At 44.1% G+C, this 15742-nt stretch overlaps 1 protein-coding gene across 2 annotated transcripts in view; it reads right to left on the bottom strand.

Annotated features, from left to right (window-relative positions):
* TMEM178B (transmembrane protein 178B) overlaps window positions 1-15742 on the bottom strand; it is a 287332-nt gene that overhangs the window by 220390 nt on the left and 51200 nt on the right. For both annotated transcript variants that reach the window (XM_053405494.1, XM_053405495.1), the window contains one exon: window positions 12356-12469. In XM_053405494.1, coding sequence (XP_053261469.1) covers window positions 12356-12469 — 114 coding nt within the window. The remainder of the gene's footprint in view (window positions 1-12355; window positions 12470-15742) is intronic.

Here is a 15742-nt window from a genome sequence, read left to right as displayed (position 1 = left end):
CCAAGGCCAGGCTCAGGGCGGCTAACAACCAATAATAAAAACAAGTTGATTAAAAAATTTGCCAACCTGGCGACCCATAATATTGCAATTTTGCCCATGTAATTAAATTTTGGGTGGTATTTTAGCACATCACACAGTCAATCATGGGAGAACAGAAGCATGCATGCCTAGAAATGTTGGGGGACCAGTTATGTGCCCCGTGATGTTCATTGTTGTGTCACACCACGTCCACTAGTGTGAATGAAATTTAGTGTGACATGCTGCTATATTGATTTTTTAAAAGCCATAGTTATTATGAAAGCCACTGCAATGCAAAAGGAACATTAGAAACCAGGAAAAGAGTGCTTTCATTATAACCAATAAAATAAATGCCACAAAACCCATGTCTGGATGCAACCATAATCTAGTTTTAGATGGTGCATCCTAAAAGCATCTCCCTTAGAGCAGTCAAAGTAAAAATAATAAATAAATAAAAAGTTGTCCAGTAGCACCTTATAGACCAACTAAGTTTGTTCTGGTATAAGCTTTTGTGTGCATGCACACTTCTCCAGATACACCTAAGAGCAGTTACCCTTTCTCAACACCTTTTAGCGAGTAAGTCTTTCCACTATAGAAATATTTTGATGTAAATCTTCCTTAACCAACACTTACCAAACGTGGTTAATATTTTGGAGAACAGGAAGAGAGAGAAAATACATCAAGCTGGAGACATTGCTATATACTTAAAAGATTTAGGACATAGGCCCATAACATACATTTGCATAAAATATGAATATCCTAATTTATATGTATAGATGCAAATTTAAATCAATGTTCACAGAGGGGGAAAATAAAGTCAGACTCTTTCTAACAGGGTTTATTCATAGCTATGGGGTTCCAACTGGGTTGGTGGGAGGAATTTAATTCAGTTTGCGTTTAAAGGTGAGCCAACCTGATTCAGAAGAATTACCTGAACCAAAACACAGCCCTCGTTAGAAATTGGCACTTCTCTGAATTTTGCAACGCAGTACTTCAATGAAGTAATGTGTATCAGAACGCATATACTAGCGCACAAGATGCATATATTTGTGAAAATAACTTGCAAAAATGCATTATACGTGGGGAAATTGTTCTGCAAAAATGTGTGTGTAAGCCAAAACTGCATACAGCAATGTGTGCATTAGGGGGCGGAGATACAGTGAAATGCTGATGAGTTGTCATGTGGAGTTAAAAAATTAAAAAAATCACAAACTGATGTGGAAATGTAAAGAACCAAACAAGATTAGAAAAATTGGCATATTTGCCCATCCCTAAGAACCAATCTCCTGCCAACCTAGCAGTTCCAAAGCATGTCAAAGTGCAAGTAGATAAATAGGTACTGCTCTGGCGGGAAGGTAAACGGCGTTTCCGTGTGCTGCTCTGGTTCGCCAGAAGCGGCTTAGTCATGCTGGCCACATGACCCGGAAGCTGTACGCCGGCTCCCTCGGCCAATAAAGCGAGATGAGCGCTGCAACCCCAGAGTTGGCCACAGCTGGACTTAACTGTCAGGGGTCCCTTTACCTTTACCTTTAAGAACCAATAGGATTTTCTGGGTTTCTGGCTACGTCAAGAGTCAATGGCGGTAGCTCCTCACTGCCCTCCATGGACAGCAATGAGATTCAGGCAGGGGAAAGCCAGGATTTATGAGGCAAAAATCCTGGCAATGTTCCCCAGTGGGGTCTGGGGAGCTCACTGCATCCCGCTGTGCCGCACAAGCCTGTGTCTGCTAACTTGAAAGGCAGAGCAGGTGCAACCTGGGAGTGTGTCCCTGCCATGGACGCGCTTCTGTCTCTGGCGTGGTTCCTCCATAATTCGGACAATTGGCATTAATCAAGAGGCGCTTCTGGACCAACATATGCTAATGGGCTGCAATCACTCAGCTGCCAAAAGGACTGGGCTTGGCTCTTTGAAGGTATTTGAATGTTTTCTTTGAAGCTGGAGAATCCTTACAACAGCAGGTAAAGGAAGGGGGAGAACAAGGTGCTTTGTGCTTTCTTATGGCTTTCAAATGGTCTCCTTTTTTCCTGTCCTCCTCTGCATAATGAAATAAACGTGTGTAGCCGCTGCTATGTTATTCTGTTTGTTACTTCGAAAAAGCGGGGGGAGGCTTTTGAGTTATGCTCAACAAGGTTTTACTATGCCCTTCCCCCTCGACCGAGGCTGAATGGACTTTATTTGAAATGATTCCTGGACTGCTGTTGAAGGAAGACAGTGTGGGTGGAGAAGAATGAACTGCTGACGAACAGCTGTGGTAAAGAGGCTGAATTTGAGGGGGGAAATCCTGCTTTAAACTTTGTACCAAGGAAGAACTCCAGAGCAGAATTTTAATGGTGGAATTTGGATATGCACTCACAGTTATGTATGGCTGCAGCTCGTACACTAGTCCATAAACAGTGGAAGAAATGGAATGTGACCTTGTACCATCCAGATAAACACTGCAAAGAACTGAACAATGGAAGATAGTAGTTAACTCTCCCAGCACACCAGGTCTGGAACAACAATGTATATACACACGTGAAATGGATTACTTATTTACAAGATGTAATGAAGATGCTGTTTGTAAGGTGAAAAAAAGTGGCCAGCTGGAAGAGTGGTTTAACGGCAAGTGACAGGTGTCAACTGGACTCCAAATAAGAAATGATGCAGCTATGCGAAGAAATGATGGTGATCGTACGTTTGGAACAGGAGTGGGAAACCTGATTTTAAGAAATTGTATTAAATTAAATTGATTTGTTTTGATTTGTAATTTGGAAAATGAATAAAAAATAATTTGAAAGGGGAAAAAGAACCAATAGAATTTTCTGCACCCAGTACACTGTAGGCAGGCTGGAGCCTTCATGGATTAACATGGCGAGTGGCTGAAATCCCACTGGCACCTAGCTTTGCAGCATGCCCAGCTACCGTGTGCATGTGTATTTTAAAAGGTGTGAATCATAGGATTGAAGGGTTGGGAGGGGTCTTGAGGGTCGTCTAGTTCAACCCCCTGCAATGCAGGAATCTCAACTAAAGCATCCATGACAGATGACCATCCAACTTCTGCTTAGAAACCTCCAAGGAGGGGAAAGAAGTTCTGGGGGATAACCCCTGGGCCACCCCTCAAACAAGTCCAATTGCATACAATATTGCCTTATATCAGGCCAGCCTATTTGTCCACCTAACCCAGTACTGTCTACCCTGACTGGCAGGAGCTCTCAAGAATCTCTTGCAAAGGCTTTCCCCACCATTAAGCTACCTAAACCTTTGAAGTGGAGCTGTTGGGACTCGATTCTGGGGACACCCTGCAGGCAAAAGCATGTACATATCTGCGCCTGAGCTCCAGTCCCACTCCTTTGACATACCAGAAATATCTGTGCATTTTGCAAGTTGCACGGACTCCACAAAGCAGGGAATTGTACATCAGACCTAGAATAAGCACTCTGGGCTGTAGAGATCCCAGGTTTAATTCAGCCACACACTCTATCCAGAATGAAGGAAGGCTCCATTATATTCAGGCCCTAGGAAGGGCTGACCAACCTGCCCTGGTGGTAGAAGCAGTTCTGCTTACCTATCTGGGGGTAGGTGGGATGTGCACTAGAGGCCCCTCTCCCTCCTCTCACTGCCATCAGCAACCTGTTAGCAGGCCAAAGCAAGCTCTGCTGCTGCAGAGGTGACAGGAACAATTTGATTCCTATCTCATCTTCAGCTGAACCAATCTCCGCCTCGCTTGGGGAAAGAAAGCAATCAGGATGGCAATTCAGAGAAGAGCTACGACACTGGCCGAAGGAGCTGAGATGTTTTGAAAGAGAAGGGGTGTTTGTGATAAGCAAGAGCCAAGAGGTGATGAAATGCCCATTGCTGTTCCTCCCACCAGCACTTTCCCTGCATAACCATGAATTCAGGATAGAAACATCAAGAATACCTTCAAGAAATGGACCTTAAGGCTTTGATTTCCATGCCACGCAGCCAGGATAATTGGAGGAACTCACTCTATGGCTTCTCCTCACCCCAGATTTATCCCACATTCTAGGAGAGGAAATACTGGCATGGGTTGGTGACTTCAGGTGACTGATGGGTGGGAGGTTTCATCTCCAGTAAAAGAATATGACCCTTTGGCTGGAAAAGGTCCCTGACTCCTGGTTTAAGAGAAGTAAGATTTTAATAAAGCAACCACCACTTCCGATTGCCACAGTTGAGACCCTACCTGCCCGCAGACTGTCTCGCCAGAGTGGTGCATGCTCTAGTTATCTCCCGCACTGGAATGCACTCTACGAGAGGCCACCTTTGAAGGTGACCTGGAAACTACAACTAATCCAGAATACGGCAGCTAGATTGGTGACTGGGAGTAGCAGCCGAGACCATATAGCACCAGTCCTGAAAGACCTACAATGGCTCCCAGTATGTTTCCAAGCACAATTCAAAGTGTTGGTGCTGACCTTTAAAGCCCTAAATGGCCTTGGCCCAGTATACCTGAAGGAGCATCTCCACCCCCATTGGTCATCCCGGACACTGAGGTCCAGCTCCAAGGGCCTTCTGGCAGTTCCCTCACTGCAAGAAGTGAGGTTACAGGGAACCAGGCAGAGGGCCTTCTCAGTAGCAGCGCCCGCCCTGTGGAACGTCCTCCCATCAGATGTCAAGAAAATAAACAACTATCTGACCTTTAGAAGACACCTGAAGGCAGTTTAGAGAAGTTTTTAATGTTTGATGTTTTACTGTGTTTTTCATATTCTGCTGGGAGCTGCCCAGAGTGGCTGGGTGGGAAAACCCAGCCAAATGGGCAGGGTATAAATTGTTGTTGTTGTTGTTGTTGTTGTTGTTAAAGTCAACTAGGGATAGTTTCAGGATAGGCCCACATAGACTAAGCCAACCCACCACTTTTCCATGAGAGGCCCAAGAGCTATCAATGGCTACTAGCCATGATGATTATGTTCTTCCTGCACATGGTGCCTCTGAATATTAGTTGCTTGGGATCATAGGTGGGAAGATTGCTAATACACTCAAGTCCTGCATGAAAGTTTACCAAAGGCATCTGCTCAGCCATTATGGGAACAGGATGCAGGACTAAACGGGCAACTGGTCTGAACAAGCATGCTCAACTTATGTTCACATTTTCCCTCCCATTGAGAAATGCAAAGATACAAACACGGGCATCATATAACAAACCAACATTTCTCTCTCACACACACACCCATCTTCTCTGTTGCCTTGGGCTGTTCTTCCTCACTCCTTCAGGCACGTTCATTCCCCATCCCGTCTTCAAAGCTTAAGGCATTTTGAGCCTGCCCTGCAAGGAGCAGGTTTTGGACATGGAGATTTGGCACCCCACTGTGCTCAGCTGTTTGTTTGCTTTTTGAAAAATTTACGTCAGGTACTGTACTTGTGAAGAATTCAGAAATAACAACTGGGGGTGGGGGTGGGGGAAAGGGGTGTTTACAGGTTTTTTGTTTTTTTTGCCAAACGTGGCTTTTCTTTCCAACACTGTTTAGCTGCACTGTAATTATCATTTAGGGGGGAAATTATATGGCAGTAAGGGCTAAAGTAGTGAACAATATACTGATTATTTACGGCAGTGGGAGGGTTGGTGGGGTGGAAGCACTCACCTGACCTCCCAGCAGCTGGGCCATTGCTGTTTACTGGGAGGGGGAGGGCATGGCAAGAAGAACAGTGTAGTGCAAACAGAGCCAGCAGGAGTGCTGGATTGGCTCCACTGATGCATTTGCAGCAAACCAAATTCACCCGCTGCTCTGCTTCCTGGTAAGTAGCAGCTATTCACCTGCCAGGAGGTCAGGGAAGGACCTCCAGCCCCCCACGACATCTGCTGCTGATTATTTGTTAATGTAAGCACCTGGTAGGCAAGGCTTGCCAGCACATCTTTTTAATAAGACTAAAAAGAGACAGGATACATTTCAGTTTCGTTTTGCAAACTGTTGGTCCTCCTTTGCTGTGAGCTGCAGAATCAGATCCAGCTATTTCATGATTCTCACCAGCCAGGAGGCTGCCATTCCTTGTTTGGGGAGAAAGAAACCAGGAGTGCTGGTTCACATGTAACACTAAGCCAGCCGTGTGCTCTTTCCAACAATCAGGAGTGGAGCAAAGAGGGGACTTCTGAGCAGCCTGCACCAATGTGATGCTCATTTCTTTTTTTTTTTTTAATGATGTTTATTCAAGTTTTAAAGGTTACAAAGAGAGACAAAAAAGAAAACACAATCAGTACATAAAAACAAGTCTCATCAAAAAATAAATATAAAAATATAAAAATAAAAATAAAAATAAGAAGAAAATGAAAAAGAAAAAGAAAAACAGATACAATCGGGGGGGGGGGGGAGAACAAATCAAACCTTTACCTAACTTTCTTTCTTTAGCTTATTTCCTTGACCTCCTCACACACCCCCTCTATGTATTCCAGTTCAGTTAAATATTTCAGCAAATCCTTCATCTTTGTTTCTAACCTAATAATCCATCCTAATATACTGCAATTTTACATTCTCTTCTTTCACCAATTAACCATCCATTTTTACTTTATTTAATCTTATTTCTCATTAAAACTAATATATTTGAACTTGATCTCTTAAGACGTTTCCCCTAGGGTCATAAAATTTTCATTCCACGATTTTTCCATCTCTCATTAAAAAAAATTTTTTTAAAAAAGAAAAAAATCTCCATATATACACTTTAAATTCCCAAATTTTTTTGCCGCCGTCTCCCCTCCCCGGTCTCGGCCCCTGCCATCAGTTCCCTCAACCTCCAACAGTCCATCAACCTAGAGATCTTATATCCGAGGCTCTTAACTCTTCTTGATGTCCCTTCTGCCGATCTTCTTTTTAATCTTTGATGCTAAAAAACAGATCTCGGGGGAGCTCCAACCCAACGATGCTTAGATTCCTTCTTAACCAGTCCGCCAGATTTCCATAGTTGAAGCTAGGGCCCACAAAGTATTCCAAATCTTGTTTCACAAATCTTCCAAGTCCAAAAGCCCCAAAAACTCCAAGCTCCTCCTGGCCCACATCCATGCCCCAAAAGCCGGTTGATCCCTGCATATGGGGGTCTCTCCCACTTTCCTTTTCCAAACCAGGCCAGGCTCCCATCTTTACAATCTGGCTTTTCCTAGTTACAGTCATATAGGGCTTCAACTTATAATCCTCCATTTGCCACTGTAAGGTTAAGGCTCCCCCTTGTATTGCATTATATTCAACAACAGCAACTTTCTCCTTCTCCACTTCATCAATTTGTTCAATTAAAATAGATTCCTGTGCCGGATTCTTGTCCACTTCTGTACTGCTGCCCACTTTTGTTCCCAAAATGTCAATATTGGTAGCCATGACATCTATCTGTTTATGCAACTTTCCCAACAAATAGATTGTCCTATTCAGTGCAGAGATTACTTCTTCCTTAGCCGACATTCTTGAGATGTTCAAGGTCAAAACTAGTTTCCCACAGTCTTTATCTTAGCAGCTGCACTCTTGTAACAATGTCCCAATGCTCCCTCTAGAGGAAGCCAGACTTCATTTGTATCAATCCTTTCCAGCACAATTCCAAAAGTAAGTTTAGTAACAATTTTTAGTTACTTTTTTCTTCTTTTTAAGCGCAGAAGCGGACAATGGAAACAATGTCCTTCTTTTAGACTAGCTGTCAAATTTATCCTGTTCACCGTCGATGGGCTTTTTACAAACCGCTCCCAGGTTCAGAGACGTGGTGCTTCAATTTTAAATTCCACCTTCTCCTAAAGGTTCTCCCCCCGCTTCCAGAGGGGATTAAGTAATTTCAATCAGTGGAGTTTTGGATCCTTTCCATAAAACTTTCCAAGACCTTAGTTAGCAAGTACTTTGCTTCAGTCTATTTACAGAAAGGGGAGGTGGACTTCCTGTTTGAACCTTCCCCGTTCGGTGCCAAATTAACTTATTTAAATGTCCAATTTTCCGTTCTACTCACGGGTTGTTGTTTAAAATCCAATTGTCCACAGGAAAAAAGTCAGCGCTCTCCGACAGCGGCAATGCGGCTTCACTCCGTGAAAGAAGAGGTCGATTCAAAGCACCGCGCCGCTCACCCCACGTCGCTCCGGATTCCCGTTGCCGGGTCTCCCCGCGAGTAGGGGGGGCGCAAAAGGTGCCAGCCAAATCCCAAGTTCACAGGCTTCTTCCGCCTGTGATTTCTGGGGTCTCCGCCTTCGCCGTGGCGGTTCAGACCCTATTTCTCACGGAGCGGGTTCCTCCCGATCGGAGGAATTCTGCCATTGCCGGAGGCGCCAACCCGGAAGTCCCCGATGCTCATTTCTATTAAACTGTGGTTTAATGTTACTTGCAAGCCAACTCACTGAGACATTCTTCTGAGAAAACATGCTTAGGATTGTTGTAGTGGGAAAACGCAGCCTGTATCATGCTGCATGGCTGTACAGTGGTACCTCAGGTTACATACGCTTCAGGTTACATACGCTTCAGGTTACAGACTACGCTAGCCCAGAAATAGTGCTTCAGGTTAAGAACTTTGCTTCAGGATGAGAACAGAAATTGTGCTCCGGCAGCACGGCAGCAGCAGGAGGCCCCATTAGCTAAAGTGGTGCTTCAGGTTAAGAACAGTTTCGGGTTAAGTACGGACCTCTGGAACGAATTAAGTACTTAACCTGAGGTACCACTGTAATCCTATGCGTGTTCAGGCTATGTACACATTACTAGCTTAAAATAGTGTTTTTACTGTTTTTCAAGTTGAATTTGCATGGTGTTGTATGGTGTTTGCATGGTTTGGTTTTCTCATCCCTGCAAAGACTCTCAGCTCTGCGCCCCACCCACCGCTCTAAGCAGACACATCACAGAGTTGAAGTAAATGTCTCCTTATCACTTCCAAGTTCTCCTTTGACACACACACAGAAAGAGAGAGAGAGAGAGAGAGAGAGAGAGAGAGAGAGAGAGAGAGAGAGAGCTTCCCACTATTGTGACTTTTTGAAAAGCAATCTATAATTTATTCTGGCTCTCAGTGGCTGGCGCAATTGATGCACGCTTGCACAGAGAAGGAGAGGAGTGTGGTTAGTAAGAAAAGTGTGGAGAAAGGAGAGGGGGCTGCTAGTGTGTTCTGGGCTCTGAATTGCTCAGACTATCTGGATTCTTTACCTCTTTGCTGCACTCTCGGCTCCCTTTCCCCTCCATGGCTCCTACCTGGAGACAGTTCACAGCTTTATTTCTCTCAGTGATGGCACTTTAAATAATCAAAGTGAGTGTGAAGAACAGGTCCTTCTCGCTTGCAGAGACTGATAAGCAGAGATGAGCACGGATCTCAATCTCTCTCTTCTCTATTTATCTATCTCTCCATGCAATATTCTGCCCTTGGGAGGAAAGGAGGAGTTAACTTTTCCTTATTTTTCATTAGTTACGTCCAAGTTGGCTTTCAACTGACAGGGCATTGAACAAGTGCAGTTCAAAGAGTACACCAATGGTATGCATCCAACCCACTTGTGAGATTTTCAGCAGAAGCAGGAGGAGGATGCTTTTGCAATGCAAATTGTGATATCTACATCTCATTGAATATTTGATTCACTTTACATATTTCTCTGCTTTTAAAATTATCTGCTTCAGTTAGCAATCTACTGAACACCGAAACGACGACAACAGCCAACGAATGCCTGTCTGGCCTCTTGTCTCCTTGCATTGATAACTCCAGGAACTAATGTGCTTTCTTAACTCAACCCATCAGAGTTACTACAGGGAGTTCACATATATGCGCACATATCACATATTGAAAGCATTATATAGGGACAGCAGGAGGAAGCCAGCTAGACAATGCCCACATAATCACAGCCCACTACCAGCCATGTATTAGGTGGGCTTGTGAAACAGTCCTCAATGCATAGCTTGCCCAGATGTCGGGCTCTTTTACACAAGGTTGAATTCTAATTGGGCCAAAATCCCCCCTCACATTCCTATACATGTTGTGCCCTTTGCTAAGGATACTGACTATACAACTAGATGGCAAGTGGGACTTGCCAACACAATCCCTCCCCTGTGTTTTTAGTGTATGACTGCAGCTCTGCACCTGGGAAAAGTTTTCATCTTGAAGCAAGTCTACAAAAGTGTGCTTCACTCTAAGCTTTAGAGAAGCAACTCCTGATTAGCCTGGAATGAGGAAGACCATACAGACCAGCTTTCTGAAACCTGGTGCCCTCCAATTGTTTTTATTCCCATCAGCCCCAACCAGCATGGCCAATACTCAAGGGATGGTGGGAGTTGTAGTCCAAACCATATGGAGGGCCGCAAGGTGAGGAAGACTGGTATATATATATATATATACCTTATTGAGGATGAGGAACCTGTGGCCCTCCAGAGATGGTTGGACTACATCTCCCATCATCCCTGACCATCAGCCATGATGGTAGGGAATGATGAAAGTTAGGGTCCCAGCAACATCTGGAAGAGTTCTTATTCCCAATACAGAATAGGTTTCCTGCAATGATTTAATTGGTTTATGAAAACTTTCTCCAGGCTCTATCAAGTCCCTGTGAGAGGGAGAAAGCACCAGCTAAAAACAACAACACAGAGCACTTATTTCCTCAATAAGCAGATGATGGTACCTTCAGCTTTTGTGCGTGCACTTCCACAGTGACTTCTTGCTCTTACAAGGATGGCCTGGCAGTGGCTTCTTGCATCTATTCAATCCTACTGGGACTTTGCATCAGTAGCCTTGCTTTTCAAAAACTGCTTTCTGATACTGTGCCACCATGGAGCCATGAGAAAACAGGCTTCTTGACTCTGACATGAAATGCCCTCCTCTCATTCCTCTACCCCGAGTGCCACAAGGGGGAGAAAGTAATCTCTAATGGCAGCCATGTATCTCAAGGCGACTCTTTCCCTGTCATGGTCACTAGCTTCAGAGGTTGTTTGATGCCCATTGGCTGTAGCGGCGATCAGATAGACTTCTGGTGGCTTTCTTTGCACTGCCCCAGGCAAGGAACTGGAAAGAGCTAGCTTGAGTAGCAGGGTGGGCAAGACTTAAGAGGAAAGGCCTTTGGCTTGAGGAGCATTGGATGGAGCAACCAAGATGATACTCCTGCTCAGGATGTCAATTATGAACTAGGAATGGATGAATCTGTCAATTTAGGCTTTTCTCTGGTTCTCACTCTGGTTCACCCCACTTGTGCAGCAGCTGGGGATTTATTTCTTTTAAGTCTACATGAAAATCCATACAGATTTCTGTGCATATTTCTCTTAATATATAAAAAAATGTATGCAATTTGGCCTAATCTATACATTTTGTCAAGCAATTTCCCCATTAATATTAATTATATTGGATTTATTGTTGTTTGTTGTTGTTGCTTATATACCACCTTTCATTCTGAAGATGTCCAGGATGGCGAACAACATAATTACAAGAACAGGACTGGACACAATATTTTTTTTAAAAAAAAAATTAAGCAGCACAGTATAATATTACAGCGCAATAATAATGTTGGTAGGACCCAGGGCAAAGAAATCATGATCCAAAAGCGCGTTCAGGATGCAAGGGGAATGGGGGTTTTGCGCATTTTTGAATGAATATTATTATTATTATTATTATTATTATTATTATTATTAAATTTTGCAAAGTTAAAAACACTTTCCCCCTGGTTACATGCATTGTTGAATGTATTTGGGAAAGTGTGTCATAGCATCTGGAGAAGGCCACATTTCAAGTAATAGCTGTGTTTTGGTTTGTGTATTGTATCAGGAAGTGCAAATCAGACAAGCACTTATCAAAATGCAAACCCTATTTATTTATCCCCATCCTGAGTATGAGCAGCCATATCCAAACACAACTCATAATTGGAAGGTCCCTGCCTGGGAGCTCTCAGAAAGCAGTGGGCACAAAGATAGGATCCAATATCCAATCCTTGCTACTTGGTAACTTCTGCTGGATAACCAGGGTCAAAGGGACTGTTCACAAGTTGGAATTTCAACATGCTCCCCCCCCAAAAAAAAGGCCCTAAACCCCACAACCCTATTCAACATGAGCTCAGTAACATATAGCAACTTGAGCAAATTAATGGCTATGCACATAGCTCTGACGGTTCTCTTTTATACAATAGCCTATAAATTCCACTGTCTGCAATAGCATCAGTATCACAAATGCAACTGTTAACATGCTGAAGTTCTGATTGAATTAGACATCCCAGCACTGGTTCTGTTCATAACTTCCAAATGTAATTCAATAGCCACCAACACACGGTTATGCTGTGTCACCAACCATATTCCTTCCTGCTGCAGCATCCCCAGCACAGGCAAGCAAACAACAGAGTAGCAAGAAGCCCAACTTATTGTCCCTTTCACCCCCTTGCAGATGGGAAGCAATACCTGCTGGCTACCCAAAAGCGCTGAGAAAAGGAAGGAGACCAGAGACTTACGCAAGGCATGCCACTCATCCTGGCGGATGGTCTTCGTAATGTTGTAGGTGAGGTTCTTGGGAATTGTTGCTGAGGAGTAGTGGTACTTGATGTATGAACACTGGTCAATTGCTCCTGGGAAAGGCAAAAAGAAGACAATGTTTGTTATGCAAGAAGAGAGTCTTATTTCATTCCACAATTCAGCATGAGAGACCCACACCTAGAAAATGTGGGACACCGGCAGGAGGATTGCTTAACATCAACAAGCCTAGAGAAACAGTCAGGATGTTGCAGGAAGCCTCGTTCACTATTGTCCTGGAATCACTGGGAGGGGAAAGAAGGTCCCTGTGAGCCCAGTTAATACACTGAAAAGTGGAGAGGGCTGACTAGTGGGAAAGTGTGTGAACACCCGGAAAGTACATTGGGATAAAATCAGTGCGAATGCTCATCATTGTGTAACCTCCCCACAAACCAAGGTTCAGTAAATACCAGATATAATCTAAACTCCATCCATGGGTGTAGTTAAGATTTATTTTAGAGGGGCAAAATTTATGTTAGAGGGGCAGAAGCGAGATATCTGCAATGCAATTGCTCAGTTAGTTAAGTATTTCTATTTATTTACTTGATTTAGGCTACCCTCCTCGCACCCCCCTGGCTATGCCCATGACTCCATCTGATCTTTGTTCTTGGAAATCAGGATAGTCAACAAACAGGTTGTCTGGAGAAGCTCATACTGCAATAGTACAATGGTATTTTTTGCCACAGCTTTCTCATAGTGAATCTTGAATATTGCAGTTTCCAGATCCCTCGACATCCTGGTCAAGCTCCTCTGAACACAGCCCAACTTGTCAATGCCCTTCTTAAAAGGTGGTGCTGAACAATACACTCCAGAGGCAGCCCTTAACCAGGACAGACTAGAGTAGAACTGCTTCTTTAATCTGGACACAATTCTGTTATATTTGGTATCCAACAGGCTAGGTCTTTTCTACCACTGTGCCTTTATCAAATGAGCCTTTTGAGCCACTTTAGGTCATTAAACTGCACTTGGCATGAACACACCACAAAAGTGGAGGGTGACTAAATCATTATGCAACCAAATTGCTAGTTACAACAGAGGCGGGTTTGCATCTTCCCAAGTTACCGGAGGTGTTCCATTGTTTGCTTTCCTTCCATGTTTCTAACATTCTGCCTTTGACAGCAATTAGATTAGACAAAGCCAAATATTATAGGGGGGAAAGCAAAATATTTACATATGTACACGTCTGCCCTGACAGCGTGATGGGCTCCAGCGTGTGCCTTCGCCATCTGGGCACCAAATGCACACCCAGAATGAAAGTTTCCAACTAAGAACCATACTTAAAAAAAGAAAGCCATTGTGATCCTTTTTAAAGTCCCCCAATTGCCTCCTTCTGTGCATTTTTTTAAAAGATGGTTATGCCAGCCTGAAAGACACAAAACCTAACCTTCCATCGTACTGTTACAGGTATGGGATGAAGGTTTTGGCACAAAGCTGTAAAAGGCTTATTGGTCTGGAATTAAACTTTACACTATTATATACCTGCCCAGCGTAAGCTGTCCTCTAGAGAGCCAGCAAAGTGCACAATCCCACAGATGCAGAAAAAGAAGAGGAAAAGAAGACATGAGTGATGGCAATGATCTTATTCATAGCTACCTCCACCTGCCTGCCTTCATGCTGACAACCAGTCCAGGGCATAGCACTGACTGCCAACTTCCTCCTCCTAAATCTCAGTATTACCTTTGCAGAACTCAACAAGGGGGAGGAGTCAAAACTAGAATCAGTTGGCTCTGCCTGCCATTGGCTCTGGCTCCACCTACTGTTGACCTTCCTGCCTTCTTCCCTTCTGGTCCCAAGGGGCACCCCAACATCAATGGTGCAGTGGAAATCAAAGCATTTGTTCACAGTGTAAACTACACATGGCATTCTTCAGGTGCATTCACAAAGCCTCCTGTTGCTGCCATAATCACCTCCAAAACAGTCTTCCCTTTCATGTGTTCAGACAGAGCTATTCATAGCAGATAATAAATTCAGTTGCTATTCTTTGTTCTTTTACAAATGCACCATTTGAGCTGAACTGATGAAAATTTAAAATACGAGCAAATTTCAGCCTGCAGCTTGTTTCGGGAGGCGTATCGCCACATCTTGTGCTTTTGCCCACATTTGTTTTCAGTGAGAAGATGGTTGTAATCTCTTGTAGTTTAGCTTCATTTCCTGGAGTGGTAAGTTTCAACTGGAACGTACAGAGTGGTGGTATCAACCAACTTTTACTCAGGGCAGACCCCTTGACATCAATGGACCTAGCTTAGTCATGCTCATTCATTCCAGTGGGCCTGTTCTGAATAAAACTTAGTTGAATACCACCCACAGTCAGATCCGTTCCCATGTTTGAAAGGCAGTGTCTCCATCTATTCCTTTGGCTGTGAAAGGACAACTGTGAGCTCATCATTCTCTTGTAGTAATTCAGTGCTTAGGTGCCTTTGGAGCTGGGATATTTATCATTCCCTCCAGCTGCTACATTTATCCAGCTGCATACATCTGGTGCAATGTTACTCATAATCCTCTTGCTAAAATTTAACCCTCTGTAGGTCCTGATATAGTGAGATGGCTGCTGTTTGTAGTGGGTTAGGATCTGGCTAGGGCTTGAGTGTCAAGGTTAGCAAGGCAAAGCTTAGAATAATAATTGTCTGAAGTGAAGTGATTGTTGGAAGGTCATGATCAAGGGTGCCAGCTTGAATAAAATATTGGGGGGCTTGGGTAAGCCTCTGCCCGCATAATCAATCACAAGACATGGTGCATGCACCCCATTTGACTGGCAATGCTTATCAACTTGGGGGGCAGCCCCCTCAAATATTTTTATGGGGAAGGCAAAGGAACCTTGGCCCCTAGAAATTGGTTCCTGATAGGTAAGGAAGCTGAAATCTGTTAAAGGTAAAGGTAAAGGGACCCCTGACCATTAGGTCCAGTCGTGCCGACTCTGGGGTTGTGGTGCTCATCTCACTTTACTGGCCAAGGGAGCCGGCGTACAGCTTCCGGGTCATGTGGCCAGCATGACTAAGCCACTTCTGGCGAACCAGAGCAGTGCACGGAAATGCGGTTTACCTTCCCACCGGAGCGGTACCTATTTATCTACTTGCACTTTGACGTGCTTTCGAACTGCTAGGTAGGCAGGAGCAGGGACCGAGCAATGGGAGCTCACCCCATCACAGGGATTCAAACCGTCAACCTTCTGATCGGCAAGCCCTAGGCTCTGTGACTTAACCCACAGTGCCACCCACGTCCCTGTTAGAAAGCTGTTAGGAGACCCCTATTTCCCTACAATTCCCACAGGTCCCTAGGAAAAGGGGTTGATTGTTAAACCTTACTGAGAATTGTCACTCAGTGAAGGAAAC

This window comes from Podarcis raffonei, chromosome 10 (assembly GCF_027172205.1).
Source record: "Podarcis raffonei isolate rPodRaf1 chromosome 10, rPodRaf1.pri, whole genome shotgun sequence".
In the NCBI taxonomy this organism is placed as follows: domain Eukaryota; kingdom Metazoa; phylum Chordata; class Lepidosauria; order Squamata; family Lacertidae; genus Podarcis; species Podarcis raffonei.
The sequence above is the reverse complement of the archived record's forward strand: the minus strand, read 5'-3'. Positions and strand labels throughout refer to the sequence as shown.